Genomic DNA, 20,139 nt, shown 5'->3' on the forward strand with positions numbered 1-20,139 from the left:
AGGCTAACCCTGATCACATACTTAAGTCCCACTGGATTCAATGGAGATACTCAGGAATTACACTGGTATAATTAAAATATAAATTCAACCTATGGTATCTCGTGTTGGTCCATGAATTTATTCAAACTCCATTACCTTCCTCCTCCCCCACAACTGCACCAGTGCCTATTGACAGAAGGGATCTAACCCTGCTGTGATTCATGGAGACAATCAAGACTGGCAAGGTATTTGGAGTGAATTTTGGAGTCCAGGGATGTGACACACCACAAACAAGGGAAGTCACAGTGTGGACAGCTGTGCAAGTTTCTGCCCATGCTACTCTGCCCAAGCACCATACTTTGCTCTGCCTCTCCTGCTCCCTCCACAGCTCTACTGATGTCCTTCAATCTTGGCCTGCAGCCCCCTTGAGCAAAGGATGACAGCTGTACCAAATACTGCAATGAGGAGGTAGTTTGGGAGACAGATGATCTTTCGCTCATGACCCAAGTCCCTAGTGATAAACGTGCCTGTGTTATTTAAATCAATTCCAATTTTCTCCAAGGTGCATTAGTGTTAAACAATTTCATGGCTGCTTTTCTAGGAGAATAACTCGCTAAGCTCCATCCCCAGAAACAAGGTAATGACTAGTCATGTTTTATTGTACTTGGGAGAATGAGTAACACAATTAGGGCAGTAGCCAAACAGAATTCCTGCTCTGGCTCAGAACCAGAAAATCAAGTTACTCCCCTTCGGGAGCCAAATGAGAAAAGAAGAGACAGAGGAGCAAGCTCCATCTTGTCTGATGTGGCCTTTTGAGAAATATGTCAAACTCACATGGAGATGAATAGAAATTTACTCCATATGCAACTGCCAGGCCATTTAAAATATAATTAGGTCCACATAGTAGCAACAGTGTTTAATACCTGCAAATAGAGTAAACCCAGGGTCGTAAGGAGCTCTGTGTTTTCTGGAGAAAACCTGAAATACAAAACCCAAAGTTTTACAATGTCTTGGCAGTACTAATACAAGGTGATGTATGGAACCCCTGAGACTCCACTCAATGTAAGAAATATCCCTCTGACTACTGCTAATATAACCAACTAATATCACCCTCACCACCACCACGTGGTGTTTATGGCACGTGTTATATCTGAGCACCTCAAAATGTTTTACAAAAATTAATCTCTCCTCATGCCCCTCTGGGAAGTAGGTAGTATTTTATGTGCGTAAAATGAAGTGCAGGAGGTTAAATGACTTGCTTAAGATCTCTCAGTGAGTCAGTATCAGAGCTGGAAACTGATCTGCTTTAACCACAAGGTTACCTTTCCCAAGGCAGAATGCAGGCGATAGCTTTGTGGTTGATGGGTAACATACACTACCCCATTCAGCTGAACGGAGAACAACACTGACTCACCCAAAATGGACACTTACAATGAAAGTGTCACGTGTTTTCAATTGCAGTTTGTGATTCCCAAGCCCTCACCTCTAACTCTACCTCAAGTACAGTTTTGTAGGCTCTTTAAAAAGCCTCCCCATTTTCAAGGCCTTTCAAGCAAATAATAAATATAATGAATAATGAGCAGCAAAGAGAGAAAAAGCAGGTTGGGGACACCACATACTAATGAACTAGCTGCTTATACAGAGAGTTAGGTTCCAAACTCCAGTTTGGAAGGTGCATTGTGCTAACACCTATATGTCTCAACCAGGTTGAAATCCCATTGTGCAAAGTGCTGTACAAGGAAAAAGCAAGGACTGTCCCTTTCTCAGAGTTTGGAATCTACAACAGGCAAGGCATACTTAGGTTGTAAGGTCTTTTTGTTCTCAGTTTGGTTATGATAATACAAATAATAAATTACACCACCACTGACAGGTGGATGAGAAACAGGAGAGGATTGGGTAACAAAAATAGGCTGCTTTAGCTCAGACTAGCTGTGTGCACAGTTCCAATGAACAGCAGTAATTGCCAGTAGTCTTTCCTGGATATTTGTCCACTATGCAAAACCACTGCTATTTTAGCTGGTGTGGGACAATGCAGATCAGGATTGAGGGACTGGGCTGGAAAACTCACAGCACCAGCCTGGCTCTAGCCTCACTTTTAGACCCTCACTTTCATGCACCAAAAATTCACCCAGTGAAGTATATAACAATCCAGTAAGTTCAAAATGGTCGTTGATTGCTCACTGCTCTTGCCAACAGTAAAGCTGTGACAGTCGTGAATAGCAATCATTCAGCTCTGTGTTTCAGGCTTTAGCACATGAATCATGGGATTTGAGAAGGGGATTTTGTATACATTTGCTCCAGCACCTCCATTCATGTGTCTTCCACTCTTCTCTTGGCAAGGGCTTCAAAGAGGTACCTCTGTCCCTGACACATTGTCAGCTGGAGTAAGAGTACTGCAGCCAAGATCAGAGATGGTCACACAGCTGGGAAATTCCAGATCTGCCCAGAAGCACTGTCATTTTAAAAACATAAGACACATTCCTGAATTCACCAATCAAAATTCTCCTAAGAGGTGGGGGGATGAAATTCTTACTCCACTGCTTTCTTATAGACTTCGATGGCTTTGTCGGTCTCCCCTTGCAGCAGGTGAATTTTTCCCAGCATCATGTATGTCAGATCATGCCTGTTGAGCTTCAAGGCATCATTCAGCTGGTCTTTCGCCTACACACAAAACCACACACAGAACAGAGAGAGTAAAATCAATGTGGTTGCAGAGTTCACAGTGAAGCAATGACCCAAAAACTGTCAGCTGTGAGCACCAACCCTCGTGTTACTACATGGAGAGAAAAGGGATCAAAGGCTCCAGCCAAGCTTGAAGAATCTTATTATAAAGGCCCAGCCTATGAGGTGGTTGTTGAAATAAGCTCTGCAACAGGAGTCATGAGTTTTTAGGGAGAACACTTCAAAGTTGAGCACTTCAAGCCAAAGCAAAACATATTTATCTGCCAAGAGAGTACAGAGGCCTGTTTGTTCCTGTACGGTATCCGAGATCCCTTGGGGGCTGCGAAGTTTGTTACCTTAACATATGCATTTACAGTTCACTTCTCTGCAAAATGCTCATGCTAGCAATGAGCCAGGATTGCCATGTAAATGCAGAAAGAATTCATCAGCTCTAGCCAGGCACACGTAAATCCCCTCCAATGGGGAACACTTCCAAACTCTTGTTACTATAACATCTTCCTCTTCCTCCCAAGCTGAGCCAGTGGGAGGGCAATAAAAGTTTGCAGCTTTCTAGCACATGGCACATTAAAAGAAGAGATGCTGACAAGGTAAAAGACAGAAACAGCCAGCAGTCTCCAGGGGCTTCATTATATTTTATAGGTCCATGTGATGTTATGTAAGAAGTATGCACTCCCCAGAGGTAAGGCTGTCAGACTAATGGGACACTTTATAGCATAACAGGTCCCAAATTTGAGATACCTTTTTCTTTCAAACGTAGTCTCATATACATATATTTTCCCCATAAGCCAAATGAATGAACAGACATCATCACAGATGGCAGGTCCCAGATATGGACCTACCTTCTAAACATCTCGCTGTTGCTTTGCAATGACAGGGAAAGGAGTATGAGTAGAGCCCTGCACACCTGTGGATGCGGACATCCGCGGACCATGTTTGCAGATTGCGGATCAGATGCAGATACAAATTTTGTATCCGTGCAGGGCTGTAAGTATGAGCTCAACACAAGGATTGCAGTATTCTTAATAGAAGCAGTTTTAAAGGAGGCCTGACCTAAGTACAACCTAGCTGTGATGCCGACTGTAACAGATACAGTGAGTCCACCACCCTGCTTGATGGTGCACTTGCATTGTGTAATTCAATACTGATTTTAAGATGAATAGAGCTCCCACCTGAGGCAGCAGACAATATTTAATCTCTGCCAGGGATTGATTGGTAAGAGAATTTTTACATTTTTAGAGGCGGGGAGTGGGAAGATAAAATTGGGAACCAATCGTTCCCTTGAAATGCTGTGTTTTCCATCTCAAATGGACACCTCACAAAATCAACACCAGCAGCTCAGTCCTCATCAGGGGAAGCCATGCAGTGACATCTAAGTTAGTAGCATAAAATGACATGTTTGGAGGGAGTGCAAGGGGATCGAGAGTCCAATTTCAAATTTCCTAGGTGTTCTTTTATTAGTTGCTAAGCGCCAGAAGCACTGCCAATGCATCCACCCCCCATTCAGCCACTCCACAGCAGTGGGGCTGCTCTGTGACCTCTGCTCCAGGCTTCCTGTGGGAGTAGCTTCCACACCACTAGCAAGCCCATGCCATGGAGGCAGGGAAAAGAGGTGAGCCCCTCCAGCTCAGCTGCTCTGCAGTGTACAGGACCCCTTGGTACCTCCAACATGGAATCTCCAAATCCTGCCCTTAGCCCTGTGCAGAGCCCTTCCTCAGCCCCTGAGAACTTCCCACCACTGAGCCCAGCTGCTTGGACCATATGCTGGGGCCAGGATTTGGGCCTTACACCATTCCCATCTTTAGGAAGGTACATCCCACAGGTTATAACCACCTCCATGAGGCTAGAAACTCATCTACACCTTTGTAAAAGGCTCCAAGACAGGAGGAGCATCCCCTCGTGTCAGAGTGTGGTTTGTTATCCAGCTAGACAGGCAAACTCTAGGGGTCATCTCAGAATGGCTAAAAGACTTCTTTGAAAAATGGAAATACTCTCTGGAAAATCCTAGTTCAGACAAGGCCCATCGGACCCTGTCTAGACTAGACTTCTTGGTCGCTTTGTAACCCAAGTTCACTGGTTGCCAGTTTACTCAAGTTAATTCCCACAACTGCAATGGCAAATATAAACACCCCACATTGCTTTTAAACAGGAAATGAAGTTTATTCTATGGCTTAGCCTAGAGTGAAACACAAACATTTGGGAAGATGTCCACATTTGCAGTTATAGTCCTGTTGGTTAACTTGAGTGAAGTGTCAATCTTGAGTTACAGCATGACCAAGAAGTCCAGTTTAGACAGGGCCTGGGAGGCTTCCACCATCCCCTTTCGGCCACCTCCAAACCTCACTTCACTCTGCACACTGCCAGGGGGATACATCTGTTAGTTAGGGACTCATTAGTGGCTGATTTGTAAAGGGTTGAATGCCAGAATTTTACTGATGTAGCTGCTCTTGTAAGTTTATAAACAGAGAGCTCTGTTGTATTAATGTAGATCAGGGGTAGGCAACCTATGGCATGTGTGCCGAAGGCGGCATGCAAGCGGATTTTCAGTGGCACTCACACTGCCCTGGTCCTGGCCACCGGTCCAGGGGGGCTCTGCATTTTAATTTAATTTTAAATGAAACTTCTTAAATAGGGTTACCATATGTCCGGGTTTCCCCGGACATGTCCGGCTTTTGGGTCTTTAAATAGCCGTCCAGGGGGAATTTGTAAAAAGCTAAAAATGTCCGGGATTTCCCCCCGGACGGCTAATTAAAGACCCAAAAGCGAGGACAGGGCAGCCGCGCTGGGGGAACCGCGGCAAGCCGGCGCCGCCGGCGCCACTCACCTTTCCTCCCTGGGCCCTGGGGCAGCGTGCAGCTGAGAGCTCCCGGCGCGGCGGCGCCAGCCCACGGGGCCCCCCGCCTGGCCGGCAGGAGCCTGCAGAGCGCAGCCCTGCCCCTGGCCCGGCACACAGAGAGGCAGGGAGGTCTCACTCCCCTGCGTGCTGCAGCAGGACGGGGCTTGTAGACTCCGGCAGCAGGCAGCGGTTGTCGGGCAGAGAGCTCCCCCCGCCCCTGCCCCCCTCCCCTCGACCCGACCCGACCCTAGGAAGGGGCCAGAGGGACTGGGAGGGACCTGCCTGCTGGATGCTTCCTGGGAGCCGCTCCAGGTAAGCACTGCTGGGCTCACCTGGCCCCCTGGCAGGTCCCTCTGGGGGGGCTCCCCTCAGACCCACTGCCCTCAGGCCCCACCCTGACCCTGTTCCCTCAGCCTCCCCCGCAGGCCCCCCTGTACCTCCCACCCCGAACCCACTGCCCTCAGTCCCTGCCCCCGTTCCAACAGCCTCCCCCACAGTCCCCCTGCTCCCCCCAACCCACTGCCCTCAGCCTTGCCCTACCCCAAATCTCTTCTTCAGCCTCTCCCGTCATCCCACCCCCATCGCTCCCCCTGCTGTCCCACCCCCTCAACTTCCCACCATTCCAGTACTGCTCCCCTCTGTCTCATCCCCTCCAGACCCTGTCCCTCTCCCCAACCCCCCAACCCTCCCCAGCCCAGCCCCATTGTCTCCCCCGCCCCACCCCACTCTACACAGCTCTCTCTACCCTGTCCCATTCATGCTCCCCTCAGCCCCTACCCTACTCCCCCCATCCCAGTCCTGTCCCATCCCCCTCAGCCCCCCCCAGTTCCTCCACCCTGCTTCCCCCGGTCCATCCCCACACACCCACCGACTCCCTCGACCTCCCTCCCCCCAATCCCACTGCCTGGACCCACCCCCGTCCCACTCAGGACATGCATGAAAAAGAAGCAATGGGCTTAAATTGTAGCAAGGGAGAGTTAGGTTAGACATTAGGAAAAACTTCCTAACTGTAAAGGTAGTTAAGCACTGGACAAATTACCTAGAGAGGTTATGGAATAGCAGTCACTGGAGTTTTTTAAGAGGTTAGACAAACACCTGTCAAGGATGGTCTAGTTGTTATTACTCAGTCCTGCCTCAGTGCAGGGGTTTGACTAGATGACCTGTTGATGTCCCTTCCAGTCCTACATTTCTGTGATTCACACTGAATTGCCTTGTGCCACTGTCTAGTAGTAGTGGCACACAGTTCTCTGACATGCAGGTTTATAAAATTGTAGTTAATATACAGTTTAGAGTATAGCAATTTTAAAGCTCTGCATGTTCAGACCAACTGAGCTGAAAATTGTGATCTTGAATTCAAAACTATTAAGATGTGGGCTGAAATAAAATCAGCACTGAATATTATTCTAAAATTGTTTTCCAAATATTCTTAAACTCCCAGTTTATCCCCCGCTGATGTTCATTGTGAAAAGTATTGCAAGTCTAATAATAATATTTGGCACTTTTGTAATTCACTGTCCAACATGTGTTTTGTGCCCTCCTGTGGTGGATTTTTAGAGGATAACTGTATAGCTACCAGCTAAGGGAGTTATAGCTTGAACTCAAGTAGTAGAAGCTCATGCTTTTAAGTCTGGATGGCTCGGGTTCAATCTTTGGTGACTAGTTATGATGGAGGTTGCTACACTTATAATCCCTTTAATCAGAGGTTCTGAATATGCTTTGTTGTAGGCAGAACTAGCCTATAGTTAAGCAACCAAAAATTTAGAATGGGAAGTGTTGAAATGTTGTTGAAAGCCTTATAATTTTGCCAATCTGGAACGAACATCCCATCTGAGGGATGGGGGCGGGGAGAGAGGAGAGTGAGACAGGACCAGGAAACTGGGACAAGGAATCCAGAGCGGTAGTGGGGGGCAGTTGAAATCAGATGAGGAGCTGGGGTGGGTTAGACAGCAATAGGATAGACTGGAGGGGACGGGGAAGAAGGGTCTTTGACTACTAGAGACCACTCCATTCTCTGAACATTTGATTCGCGGGAAGCAGGGGAGGGGGAAGAGTAGGGGGCGGAGCGTTCAGGGGAGGGGGCGGAGTCGGGGCAGGGACGTTGGGGAAGGGGCGGAGTTGGGGTGGGGCCGGGGGCGGAGTTGGGGCAGGGCCCCTTGGAGTGTCCTCTTTTTCCAGGACTGCAATATGGTAACCCTATTCTTAAACATTTTAAAAACCTTATTTACTTTACATTCAACAATAGTTTAGTTATATATTATAGACTTGTAGAAAGAGACCTTCTAAAAACGTTAAAATGTATTACTGGCACGCGAAACCTTAAATTAGAGTGAATAAATGAAGACTCGGCACACCACTTCTGAAAGGTTGCCGACCCCTGATCAGGGCTGGTGCAAGGCAAGCGTCCTAGGCAAAACTTCCACCTTGCGCCCCCACCCCCACTCCCTGGAGCATCGCTTATTATAAAAACTTTCAAAAATGAATACAGTGGAGTTAGAACCTAACCCCCGCGTAAGGTATAAGGTCAGTGCGTAAGAGGAAAATTGCATATAGTGGAAATTACCATGAAGTAGAGTACACACAGTATACACAGTATACACTAGAACAGGGGTTCTCAACCTACGGCACGTGTGCCAATGGTGGAACGCGAGCCGATTTTTTTTTTTTAATGGCAGGCTGTGGGTCCCGGCCACCGCTGAGCCCGCTGCCAGCCTGGGGTTCCGTTCACTCAGCCGGCAGCGGGCTGAGTGGGGCCGGCCGCGGGCTGAGCAGGCCGGCGGCCAGGACCCTAGACCAGGAGCGGGCTGAACTGCTCAGTCTGGGGTTCCATCCACTGGCTTCTGCCAGCCGGGGTCCCAGCCGCCTGCCCCGCTCAGCCCATGAACGGAACCGCAGGCCGGTGGATGGAAGCCTGGGTGAGCGGAGCCTCCGGCCGGGACACCGGCAGTCAGCAGGCTAAGCGGAGCCTCCGGCCGGGACCCCAGCTGTCAGCGGGCTGAGCGGGGCCGGCGGCCAGGACCCCAGCTGGCAGCGGGTTGAGTGGGGCCGGCGGCCAGGACCCCGGCTGGCAGGAGCCGGCGGACGGAACCCCAGACTGGCAGCAGGCTCAGCGGCGACCGGGACCCGCAGCCTGCCATAAAAAAAAAAAAAAAAAAATCAGCTTGCGTGCCACCTTTGGCACACGTGCTGTAAGTTGAGGACCCCTGTTCTAGTGTATACTGTGTGTACTGTACTTTATGGTAATTTTCACTATATGCGATTTTCCTCTTATGCTCTGACCTTAGAACCTAACCCCCGCATAAGATGTGACTCCACTGTAGTGTAAAAAAAAATTTTTGGGCCCGCATTTTGGCGCCCCCAAATCTTGGCACCCTAGGCGTCTGCCTAGTTTGCCTAGTGGTTACACCGGCCCTGCCCCTGATGTAGATGGAATAAATAGGCCCAAAGAATCAAAAGTGTTAACATGACCTTCAGAGTATGTCTACACTGCAATTAGACACCCTCCTCACTCGCAGGGTCCCAGAGCTCAGGCTTCAGCCTAAGCCTAAATGTCCACACTGCAATTTTACAGCTCCACAGCCTGGGCCAGCTTGCATGGGCCAGCTGTGGGTGTTTAACTGCAGTGTAAATATACCCTAACTGTGCAACATTAAACAGTTTTAAACAAGGTTTGGTATACAGAGACCTCAGCCTGCTTAGTGCCACGGTAAACACACCATTAAAAATTCTTTGTAACCTTTCAGTACAGAAACAAAAAGGAGGGAAAAACACCTAAAGCATTAGAAATGAAAAGTATTAAGTGAGGCTTTCATTTTAACATCTCTTGTTCCCTTTCCCTTTAGCTGTAGAGAGTTTTTAGAAGAAAACTCTCCTTTGTTTGAAAGTCTCCTAGATGGTATTAAAGATGGTAATAACTGTCCTTTGGGGGAAAAGACAAGTTAGTTGAGATGGGCTGGAGCGGTCATTAAAGTCTGATCCTGTTTCCTAGAAGGCAAAACAAGACAAACACATAGAAGGGAAAAGAAAAGAACAGCAAAGATAGGAAATGCAATTTCTGTCTCTGGTGTTGATTCTCACTTACAACCTCACTGCTGGAAAAAAACAGGCCCAGCGCACAGTCTTATCAGCTACTGAGAGAGTTGGCAAGCTTGCACCAGCATCAGGCTATTTAGGGCATTGCTTTTACCTGCCTCTTTGTGGTCACAGATTTACAGAAGTGTTGCAAAATATTCAGTTTTGGCTAGCTGAGCCATACTCTTATTAGACATAAAGCAAGAGAAAGATAAGAAAGAGAAGAAATAAGTTGGGTCAGGAAAAGAACACACAAGAAAGGGTGTGGGGCAGATGAAGTCTCACATCCCAGTTAGTGTTCAAGATTTAGCCAAGCCGATGGAGGTAGCAGTGTCGTCCGGGTAACCTCTTTCTGGCTCAGTCTGGTCAGGCCATCTCTCAGTATTAGGATGAAGAAAGTCTGGGGTCCCTGGAGACGGTGGAGATGGCAGCCATGATAGTGAAGCTTGCTCCTTTCCTGTCTGTCAGTCAGCATTGTGGTAGCCCCTCTGCTTATTTTCATCTCTCAAAGTCTCTTTTTGAGAACCCCACAAGTCAAGTGATGGGCAGATTATCCCGTCATTATTTTGTCCACCAATTAGGCCTAATTTCTAACACACCTACTTTGGTTCACGGATTTCCAGTCCCACACTTCTCTTGTTTACTAGGCATGATCTCAACAATCCTTGAGGTATGTCAATAGGCCGTTTTGTTTGACTAATTTAGATTTGTGTCTCCATTTTGTACCTTTTCCCATCAACATTTATTGGTATTGTGACATTTTATAAAACTTTCACTCACTTCTTATAGTTGCACTCACAATTAGGGTACACCTCTACCTCAATATAATGCTGTCCTCGGAAACCAAAAAATCTTACCGTGTTATAGGTGAAACCGCGTTATATCGAACTTGCTTTGATCCACCGGAGTGCGCAGCGCCCCCCCCGGAGCACTGCTTTACCGTGTTATATCCAAATTCGTGTTATATCGGGTCGTGTTATATGGGGGTAGAGGTGTAAATTTGTAGACCCCATTATCACAACAGATCAAACATTTGAAACAGCTAAGAAACTAGCCTGACTGTACGTGATCCCTTTATCAGTAAAACTACTGAAAAGAGAATCTCTAGTGATGTCTTAAGGCTTGTCTATATGGTGGGGTAATGCGCACCAGAGGGGTATGAACTCTACAGCACGTGAATTCTGTTGCACACTATCTGGCCTGTGTAGACCCTGCTGGTGCACACTAAAACTTCCCTAATGTGAGAAGTTTTAGTGCACACCAGCAAGGTCTACACGGACTAGTTAGTGCACAACACGTTGGTACGCATTAGAATTCACACCCATCTGGTGTCCACTGCCACACCACATAGACAGGCTCTCAGTGATGTTGTTTGGACAAGACAAGCACTCAAGTTACCTTGTTGAAATGCTTCAGGTACATGTAGCACACGCCCAGGTTGTGGCAGATCTCCTACGTATAAAGGAAAAAGCTGCATAAGGGTGAACTTGACACTGGATAATCAGAAAGAGACTAGTAACAGTTATTGGTTTGGATGGGAACCTCCATGGACTTTGTAGTTCAAAGAACTTGCTACACTTCAGCCATTTTGATAATCTATTTGGTTTGATCCTCAGCATAAAGAAGAGTACATCCCAGGGGAGGTGACAGCAAGAGAGCAGTGAGGACAAAAGAGGGAAGGCCTGTGCAAAGGGATCTATACTTGGCTGAGACTGCACTGGATTCCCAGTGGGGAGATATGAATCCATCACATGTGACCTCTATTATACCAAGAGGCCCTCTCGAAACATCCCTAGCCTATGATAAACACAATTTGAAAGTGGGGCTAGCTGACCAGAATACAGGTCCTGTACCAGAGAGGCTGAAATCCTTTCAGCATGCTAAATATGCTGGTGGCACCATAGGAAACATTTACACCAATCCAGTTCACGACTAAGAATTTGTTAACAGACAAGCTACATGCTGTCTTTTCCCATTCTGGGGGATGTGAGGCACAATGCCAAGCAGCAGAGCAACCCCATAAGTTTCCCTTCTTCCTCTGCTAAAAACGTACCCCACTTTACTAGTGTAGAAATTCTCTACATTCCCTAGGTAGATCTCTAGCAGGGAGAATGCAGTCTATGGAATATTTTACCCTATCACAACAGAATGGCCCTCTCCTATGCACAACCCTTCCAGTTGTGAAGAACGGTAAAGACACAAAGCGCAACTCAAGGCTGGGTTGAGTTGGTAGGGTGCTTCCATACAAGGAAAGTGAAAGTATCAACTCTGACTCCAGCACTGAGCGTGTTATGGAGATACCTGTTCATGCCTGCCAGATGGGGTAGTAAAACTATAGGTTTAAAGCCATGCCCAGCACATGCCACAGATAGTTTGTTTTCTTAGGATAGGTCTACAGTGCAATCAGGAGGTATATTTGCAGCACTTGGAGACATACTCAAACTAGCTTTAATCTAGCTAGATCAAAGTGAGCTCGAGGAACAACAGCAGTGAAGCTGCAGCAGCATGGGCTAGCGCCACCTGCCTAGAATGCAGCTGCTGTCCCTACGGCCATGGCATCACTGCTATTGTTACTCGAGCTAGCTAGATCAAAGATAGCTGGGGTGGGTCTACACATGCTGCAATCACATCTCCCGACTGCAGTGCAAACTATCCTTAGGAAAGAACGGGGTTGAAAGGCAATCCATTTGATAAAAGCAGAGCTGGGTGACAATTTTTGGCTGAAAGATTTTCCAGGTAAAAATGCAGATTCGAAGACCCCAAAATATTTCCCAAATTACTGTTGGTTTTGCCAAATTGTTTCAGTGGAAAAAAAACAACAACAAAATTAAAAAAAAAATCAAAACGTTTTGATTTTTCAGTTGGAAACAACTTGCATGTAGAAATTTCCTTTATTTTTATTTTAAAACAATCAAAAAGGTTTAAAAATGGTCCAAATGTTTGTTTACGCTGAAACATTGCTATTTTGTCAAAATGAAACATCTTGTTCAATCCAAAATTATTCATTTTCTTTTTTAAAACACTCTTTGATTCATCAAAAATTTAAAAAACCCACTTTCGTTTTGGTTTGACCTGAAACTATTTTTAGATGTTTCAGAATTGCCAGCGTCCTGAAACGTCCATCATTTGCACAGCTCCAGGAAAAAGTTGTACTCACTGTTCAGCACAGAGTGGGTGGAAGAAGAGAAAGCAGTACCAAATACCCACACATATTGGGCCTAATTTATAGAAGTGCTGAGCACCTAAAGGCACAGATGAAGTCAATGGGAGCTGCAGATGCCTGAGCCTCTGGGAATCAGGCCCAATACACTTTGTTTTAAGCGTGCATATGATCAATGGCTTGCAGCATGAGAGCTCATGTGCAGAAACACAGCACTTCCCTTGGAGGCTGTTCTCAAGGATCTGTGAACCACGACCTCTCTCTTTCCTCACCTCCCGCCAGCTCACTTTACACTCATTGCTCTTTGTAGATCTCTTCTTTCAGCTCTTCTCCTACTTGGGAGGGTTTTATTTATTACTAGTCCTGTAACAGTGGACCTGAATTTTGCAAAGACAGACAATACTCAGTGCAGCCCATTGCTTATTTGGGGGCGGTTTTGCACTACTTTAGGTACCAGTGGAACAAGTTACCCAATTACCCACAGGATGGGGAGGGATAGCTCAGTGGTTTGCGCATTGGCCTGCTAAACCCAGGGTTGTGAGTTCAATCCTTGAAGGGGCCATTTAGGGCTCAGGGGCAAAAATCTGTCTGGGGATTGGTCCTGCTTTGAGCAGGGGGTTGGACTAGATGACCTCCTGAGGTCCCTTCCAACCCTAATATTCTATGATTCTATATCAGTGGTACTGGAGGGTTTCTGGACTGGACAGGTGCTTTCCATATCTACCCTTGAAGTAATCTAGCTCAGTGTGTACTGTACATGGCTATGCAGGGTTTGACTGGAAGGCTGATTTCCTGCAGAATACAAACATGTTGCATGGGTCTATGTTTGACTGTGCCTCAAGAAAGATTCTAGTGGCAAAAGGCTCTGTACTTACCCAATCCTTCTGGTTGAGTTTAGCTGCTTCATTGTATACTTCAATAGCTGCTTTGTGTTTTCCCAACAGAAACCTGTGAAAGAATTTCAATTTTTACTTTTCTCTGCCCTTTTAGCGTGAGGTCACACTGTGCAGCCACCAACCTACCAGCCAAGGAGAATGATATTATTTACATACCCCAAAGGTCTGCATACTGCTTTGCAATCTACCAATGACATACCTCTGTCCTAAGAAGTCTACAATCTAAGTAGGAAGAGGATCTCTTTGTAGTGAGTCAATGCTGATCTCTAGAAAGCCAGAGGATCACTGATGAGAGAAGTGAGTGCTCCCTTCATCGGCATGAATGCACTGCCTCTGCAATACTCCCTTGACCCAGGGAGAAAGGCACCTAACAATCTTTGCAGATCTGGGACTAACTCCCACAGAGACAGGTGCCCAACACAATCACATGCACACAGGCAGGGCTCAGTGGTACAAACCTGCACAGCACATACCTGCATTAACAGCTCTTGATCTAATCATCAGTATTACTTTTCCCCAAGCATTAAAAATAAAACGAAGAAAAAAGTCATGAAAGAGCATCAATGATTACAACTAGACAGATGCACTGTGCTAGAGATCCTAATTTAATAGGGAGTTCTCGTCTATGGAAACCAATCTAAGTGTCGATGGTGAGGAAACATACTTGGGATCTAAATGGTATTAACTTTGCGTCTGGAACAAAAACAAAGCTTGCCATGTACTGTGTGACACTTCAGACTGTAGGAATAAAATTACACTCACAATGATCGCGCCACCTGTTTGAGGTTGTCAGCACTCTGAGGATTTAGAATGGAACATGTCTGAAAAAGTTCTAGGGATTCTTGAATCTTCCCTTCTAAACGAAGTATCAAGGCTGCAAAGCAACACACACAAGGCAAATTAGTCCATTACCCTGTAGGGAAGACAAGCCGCATCACTGGCAGGCCTCGACTGTACAGGGAGGACAGATGAACTGTAACAGTTTCCATTCAGTTGCTCCCTCTATTACAGCAACATAACCAGAAACTTTCATTTGAGCGGGCTAAGGTGCCAGCACTGACTGAGCTAGGGTGCACACAGGAAGGACTGTATTTGCTTCGAGGCTGAAAACCACTTTAGAGGGGAGGGAGCCCTAAGTCTTCAGTAACAGAAAGTCTGAAATTCTCTTAGCCCCTGAAATGCTCCAGTGTACTGCAATCTGAACTGCAGCACTGATGCCCACTGATGACCTTCAGATCATCCCCCCGCCTGCATTCTGCCAACATGACACAGGGAACTTCAGCCTTCAGGGCCATGTTCCTTTACAAAATAAATCTCTCTTTTCATCCCTAGAACAGATTGTGGTACTCTAAAGAATCGAGGGTGGTTTGAGATAATGCTTTTCATTTTCATAACATTCCAAGGCAATGAATTGGTTATGTTCTGACTGTGTAAGCAAACACAGGAGCCACTGCATACTGAACATTAATGCGTCCTTAAAGGAAACCATAACCAAACAGTTACCTTAGAGAACATGGCTCTAACAAAAAACACATTTCACATGACACAGTCAAATGCAGAGGGCCAATTATAACCAGAGCCAAGCATCAGCAGTTCCAGGAAGATCTGAAGATCTCAGGTCACCAAGAAAAACTCATGTACTCACAAGAAGAACCAATCCTCATCTATTCATTAAAGTGTTAACCCTGGATTTCAAAATTAAACCAGGAAAGTAGAAACATTTCAGAAGTTATCACATGTCTATTCACTCAACCACATTTTCATTAAATCCTGCTAGAGTTCACATATGGTATTTATATTTGTGGGTTGTTTTTTTTAAAACAGGGAATTGCATTTCAAAGCAGAAGTAACTCAGGATGACAGATTATTTTCATAGTCTTCATCTGGCATACCTTGAACATAGACTGCATATTCACACATTCCCTGAGTCTCGTGGAGTTGCTCTTTGATAGCAATCTGAAACAATGAAGTGAAAATTATATCAAACAGAATTCCTGTCACCAGAGCATCTGTTGGACAGTTGAACATTATTCCCTTATATTAAAGAAATAGGCAATCCAATAATATAATAGTTTACAAAAAATCCTATAAAAATCCTTCAGATATCAGTATTTCAGTAAAGAGAAACTGTATATTTAAGGTAATGTTTATTTCAGTCTGGCTAAATATCCACGCCAATCTAGTTGGAAAGCATGTTTTCTATGTACTGTGATTAACTCAACTGCACTACACCAGTGCTCATAACACAAAGGCACAATATCTTCAATCTTTAATTTACCCTGAATTTAACAAACTGAATTTGAAAACAAACATCATACAGTGCCTTACTGTACTGCTCTTGCTGATTTCCTTCCACTTATGGATCTGGCAAAGAAGACACTAGGTAACTTCCACTAGGCACTAGGCAATATAATATAACAATAATGTTCATCAATCAGAGTTTGTGCTCTGAGCTGCCCTGTAAAATGACTTCTGAAATAAATGTTTCCACTTCACCCGTCAGCTGTAGCAAATTCCTGGGGATAAACTCCAGTTCTATTAATGTTTTAGACTTCCAAAATTTTAACAATGGTGCTATCAAGAACCATAACTAAATTCTCAATACTTGTAATTTGCAGAGCTCAGCTTTCAAAGAATGTTTATTTCCATCACACAGCACTTTTGCAGTAACAGGACTGGACCTGAGAAACTGAAGGCAGTGTGTGCATTTTTTTAAAGGAATATTTTGATCACCCTTCTGGATGTGAGGGAAGGTTGTTCACGATAAAGATGGTACCCATACAACAGAAGAATGGGGAGAAGAAATCCAAGACAGAAGCTCTCTATCAGAGAAAGTTTCAGTAGAACCCCTTTACATTCTATATGGGAGAACTGCACTGGCAGTACTGTGGCCCTTTTACTATTGCTCCCTTCATTCCTATTGCCAAAGATAATTAGATATTCCCCAGAGAAAATCCCACATGGAATCTATAAAAACATCCCATGCTAACAGAGGCCTCCACTCGAGGTGCTTTGTGAAGAAATGAATAAAAGTGGAGCAGCTGCAACTGAATCAACAAAACAAGAATGAACAAGTGATACTTCTTGGAGTAAGGGGAGGAAGGAACTGATAAAAGTGTCAAACCCTTACTGGCTATGTTCATGTGACTGACGGTCCGGGATCAGGCTGGAGATACTCCATAGTGCCAGCTAATCTGAAGATTTCATTCTACTATACTCTGGTCATGTAACAGAATGAAAACATTTCAAAAACCAGATTGGACCTTTGAGAGGACAAGGAGTGTGACTAAGAATTGATTGCACTGATCTTTCACAGAAGAAGGGCTCTGAGGTTTCTCCCTCACCTACAAACTGGCTCCTTAGGAGTGGAGAAGATGGGAGTGGGAGAGGTGGAAAGGGGACTTTGTCTCTTTCCACTCTAGCAGTAAGTTGGTGCTGCTCTGATACTCCTGCCAGCAATGTTATCAGCACCAGCAACCCCCACCTCAAGCAAGGAGCTGAACGAAGGGACTGGAAATAAGGGGGGGAAATTGACCTAAAATCTAGCTCATAAGGAGTTTGAGGGAGTATGGGTGGGGAGGTTATTACAGTGAAACCTTATCACTGTGAAATGTTTTGTGGGGTTGAAAATGAGGACACTCTCACTTTAGCATGTGTGGATGGAAGATGCATATGCTAAGATCCAAGGTGAAAGAAAACCCAGGGTGAGACAGCAAGACAATACAAGAGAAAAGAAACCCCAGGCTGCCCTTCTGCTTGGATTTGTATCTGCTGATCTTTTAGCTAACAGACTCCTCCCACAAATCTGCAATTTTGCATTTACAGATTAGATTAGTACTAGATGTTCATAAGAACATCTCTCACCCATTTCTAAATACTCCATTGTAACACCAGAACTTAACTGTAGTCAGCCATTTTGTGTGTCCAGTAGGGTGACCAGATGTCCCGATTTTATAGCGACAGTCCCGATTTTTGGGTCTTTTTCTTATATAGGCTCCTATTACCCCCCACCCCCGTCCCGATTTTTCACATTTGCTGTCTGGTCACCCTAGTATCCAGCCACTGCTAGATGAAAACCAAACACCACAGAGTCCTAAAAATTATTCCTAGCTAAGAGACAAGGACAAACAGGTGCATGTTTGCAGTTTTGCTAATTAAAATGTGAGGAGGGGAAAACGTTAAATCATAAAACCATAAAAATAAAAATAAAAATAAAAATGAATAGCGATCTTGTATTTGGGTGCCTCTAATATATAAGTTTATTATGGCTAGAAATATTAGGATTTTTTTATTAATAAAATTAATAAGCAATTTGCTAAAACTAGAAAAACTGGTAACCCACTAGGGGTTACTATAAATTATGTGATTTGTAAAAGTTAGCTATAAAAAAAGTAAAAGTAAACACCTTGGAACAGCCCAAGGGAGCTTTTCTTTGGGCAAGAAGCTGACACCTAAACTCCCCAGCAGCTGGAACAGAAGGAGGGCCCCCAGAAGCCTGGCTGTTAATTACTCAAAACCATCTCAAACTCTGGGTAACTATAACGTTTTGGAATGCTCTAAAACCTACTGCTACAGCATGAGTGTGTGTATGTGCTTGAAAGCTAATAAAAAGTAGTTTTAGGTAAAAGCACTCTTGTTTGTACCAATCATTTATCAGATGGAGGAGCTGTGTCTCATGGATTTATTCCTGAAGAGAAATAGTTAAATTATCACTACTTTGGGTTCAGAAAGCCCTGGGTAACACCCTCTTATTGATTATGGGAAGCACATTTTTCCATCCACACAGTATCAGTCTCTTAGAGCAAGAGAGGACAACAGATAGCTCTCTTTTAGAGACATTTGATTAATTCTTTAAACCCTGAAAAATCACATCACAAAAGTGCTTGTGCTAAAGACAATGAACTATAATCCCAGTTTTTCCTCCCCAATTTTCCTTAACTTGCTGACAGAATTTAGGAATCTTGGTACAAGAACAAACAGGGTGAATTTAATGAATTAAAAACACATGGTTATTTTAATTATTCCTTCCTTGTGTGTAACAGAAAACGGAGGGGATTTTAAAAATGGATGAAGGGGGAAGAAACTGGATTTGAAGCTGCAAAATAATCTATGAAGATGCACACAATGAAGAGCTAGATTTCAAAGTGAAGTCTTTGACAATCTCTGTTTACTCTCGGGTAAGTGTGTATCTGCATCACAAAACTACTGAACACAGTCTGGCACCAATGCCTATGCTACTGACTGTATAGGAATAGCAGAGGGTGTCACAGCCTAGGGCTGTGTACAGAAGTTTGTCTTGCATCTGGCCGGCTTCCAAGGCATCAGGATTTAACAGCCAGTACCATCAGTCTCTTATTTCAACAAGCAGTAAAATTTACCAAAAAACCCTCAGAAACACCAAAACAAAATTGGAGGGAGTGGAAGTGTAAAAGTACTAATCAAGTTAACCCTTTCATTTCTGGAAGGTGTAGGTGGCGGAACAAGTCATTCTGCAATGATGCTTAGCATCATTGGAAAATATGGGGATTTTAAAAACTCTTTAATAGACAGAAGTCGGGGGGAAAAGTCAGGCAGAATTCAGGTCAAAGTTATGAAAATCAAGAACTAATGCAAAGGAGGATGCCTCTCTCCGAGAGCTGATAAAGGAATGAATTTGCCATCAGAGTTTACAGATCAGAGTCACTTCTTAGCTAAGCCTTGACAGGGCAACCGTCAGGGCCAGTGCAAGGAAGTTTTGCGCCCTAGGTGAAACTTCCACCTTGCCCCCCCCCCCCCCAGCCATGCAGCAGCTCCCCGCCCCGCCCGCCGTGAGGTGCCCTCCCCCACGATGCTCCCCCCCTGGGAGCTGTGCGGCAGCTCCTTCCCGAGCACGCCACCCCTGCTCTAATTCTCCTCCCCTCTCAGGCTTGCAGTGCCAAACAGCTGATTGGTGCTGCAAGCCTGGGAGGCGGGAGAAGTGGAGCGGCGACCGCGTGCTTGGGAAGGAACGCTGTAAAAAAAATTGGGGGCACCACTTTTTGGCGCCCCCAAATCTTGGCACCCTAGGCAACCGCCTAGTTCGCCTTAATGGTAGCACCGGCCCTGGCAACTGTTCATTCAATAAACATCTGCGCAATAATGGATTTTTAAGGAATAACCCAAACACTATTTAAACCTCATGCTCTGCAGTGGACTAGATCACTGTGGCTGTGACAATGGGAGGGGCTGATCCACTCATTCCCTCATTCTTTAAGACACTAGACCTTTATATACTTCTTTCTGGAGTCTGCTTTGTGAGCGTGTACCCACAAGTGTGTGCACATGAGCACATTCATGAGCAAGCGAGAAAGGGATATCCTTTCGTAGGCCGTAGCCCTGACCAATCCTTCTGACTTTGTTCTCAATGTTTCATTTTGTGAGCCACCAAGACTTTACAGACTATTGGGGCTTCACAGACCAGTGTGAGAGCTGCTGCTTCACAACTGATCTACAAAGGAAAAGAAAGTTAGGTTTGCTCCTCTTTAAATGCAACCAGCTTAATA

General features: G+C 45.2%; 1 protein-coding gene across 1 annotated transcript in view; it reads right to left on the minus strand.

The window, feature by feature from the left end:
• BBS4 (Bardet-Biedl syndrome 4) overlaps positions 1-20,139 on the minus strand; it is a 107,770-nt gene that overhangs the window by 19,960 nt on the left and 67,671 nt on the right. Inside the window, exons 4-9 of the mRNA XM_024213785.2 lie at positions 15,511-15,574; positions 14,381-14,492; positions 13,598-13,670; positions 10,961-11,014; positions 2,513-2,640; positions 903-957 (exon numbers count right to left, since the gene is read on the minus strand). Coding sequence (XP_024069553.1) covers positions 903-957; positions 2,513-2,640; positions 10,961-11,014; positions 13,598-13,670; positions 14,381-14,492; positions 15,511-15,574 — 486 coding nt within the window. The remainder of the gene's footprint in view (positions 1-902; positions 958-2,512; positions 2,641-10,960; positions 11,015-13,597; positions 13,671-14,380; positions 14,493-15,510; positions 15,575-20,139) is intronic.

This window comes from Terrapene carolina, unplaced genomic scaffold, assembly GCF_002925995.2.
Source record: "Terrapene carolina triunguis isolate 2854851 unplaced genomic scaffold, T_m_triunguis-2.0 Scaffold67, whole genome shotgun sequence".
Classification (NCBI taxonomy): Eukaryota; Metazoa; Chordata; order Testudines; family Emydidae; genus Terrapene; species Terrapene triunguis.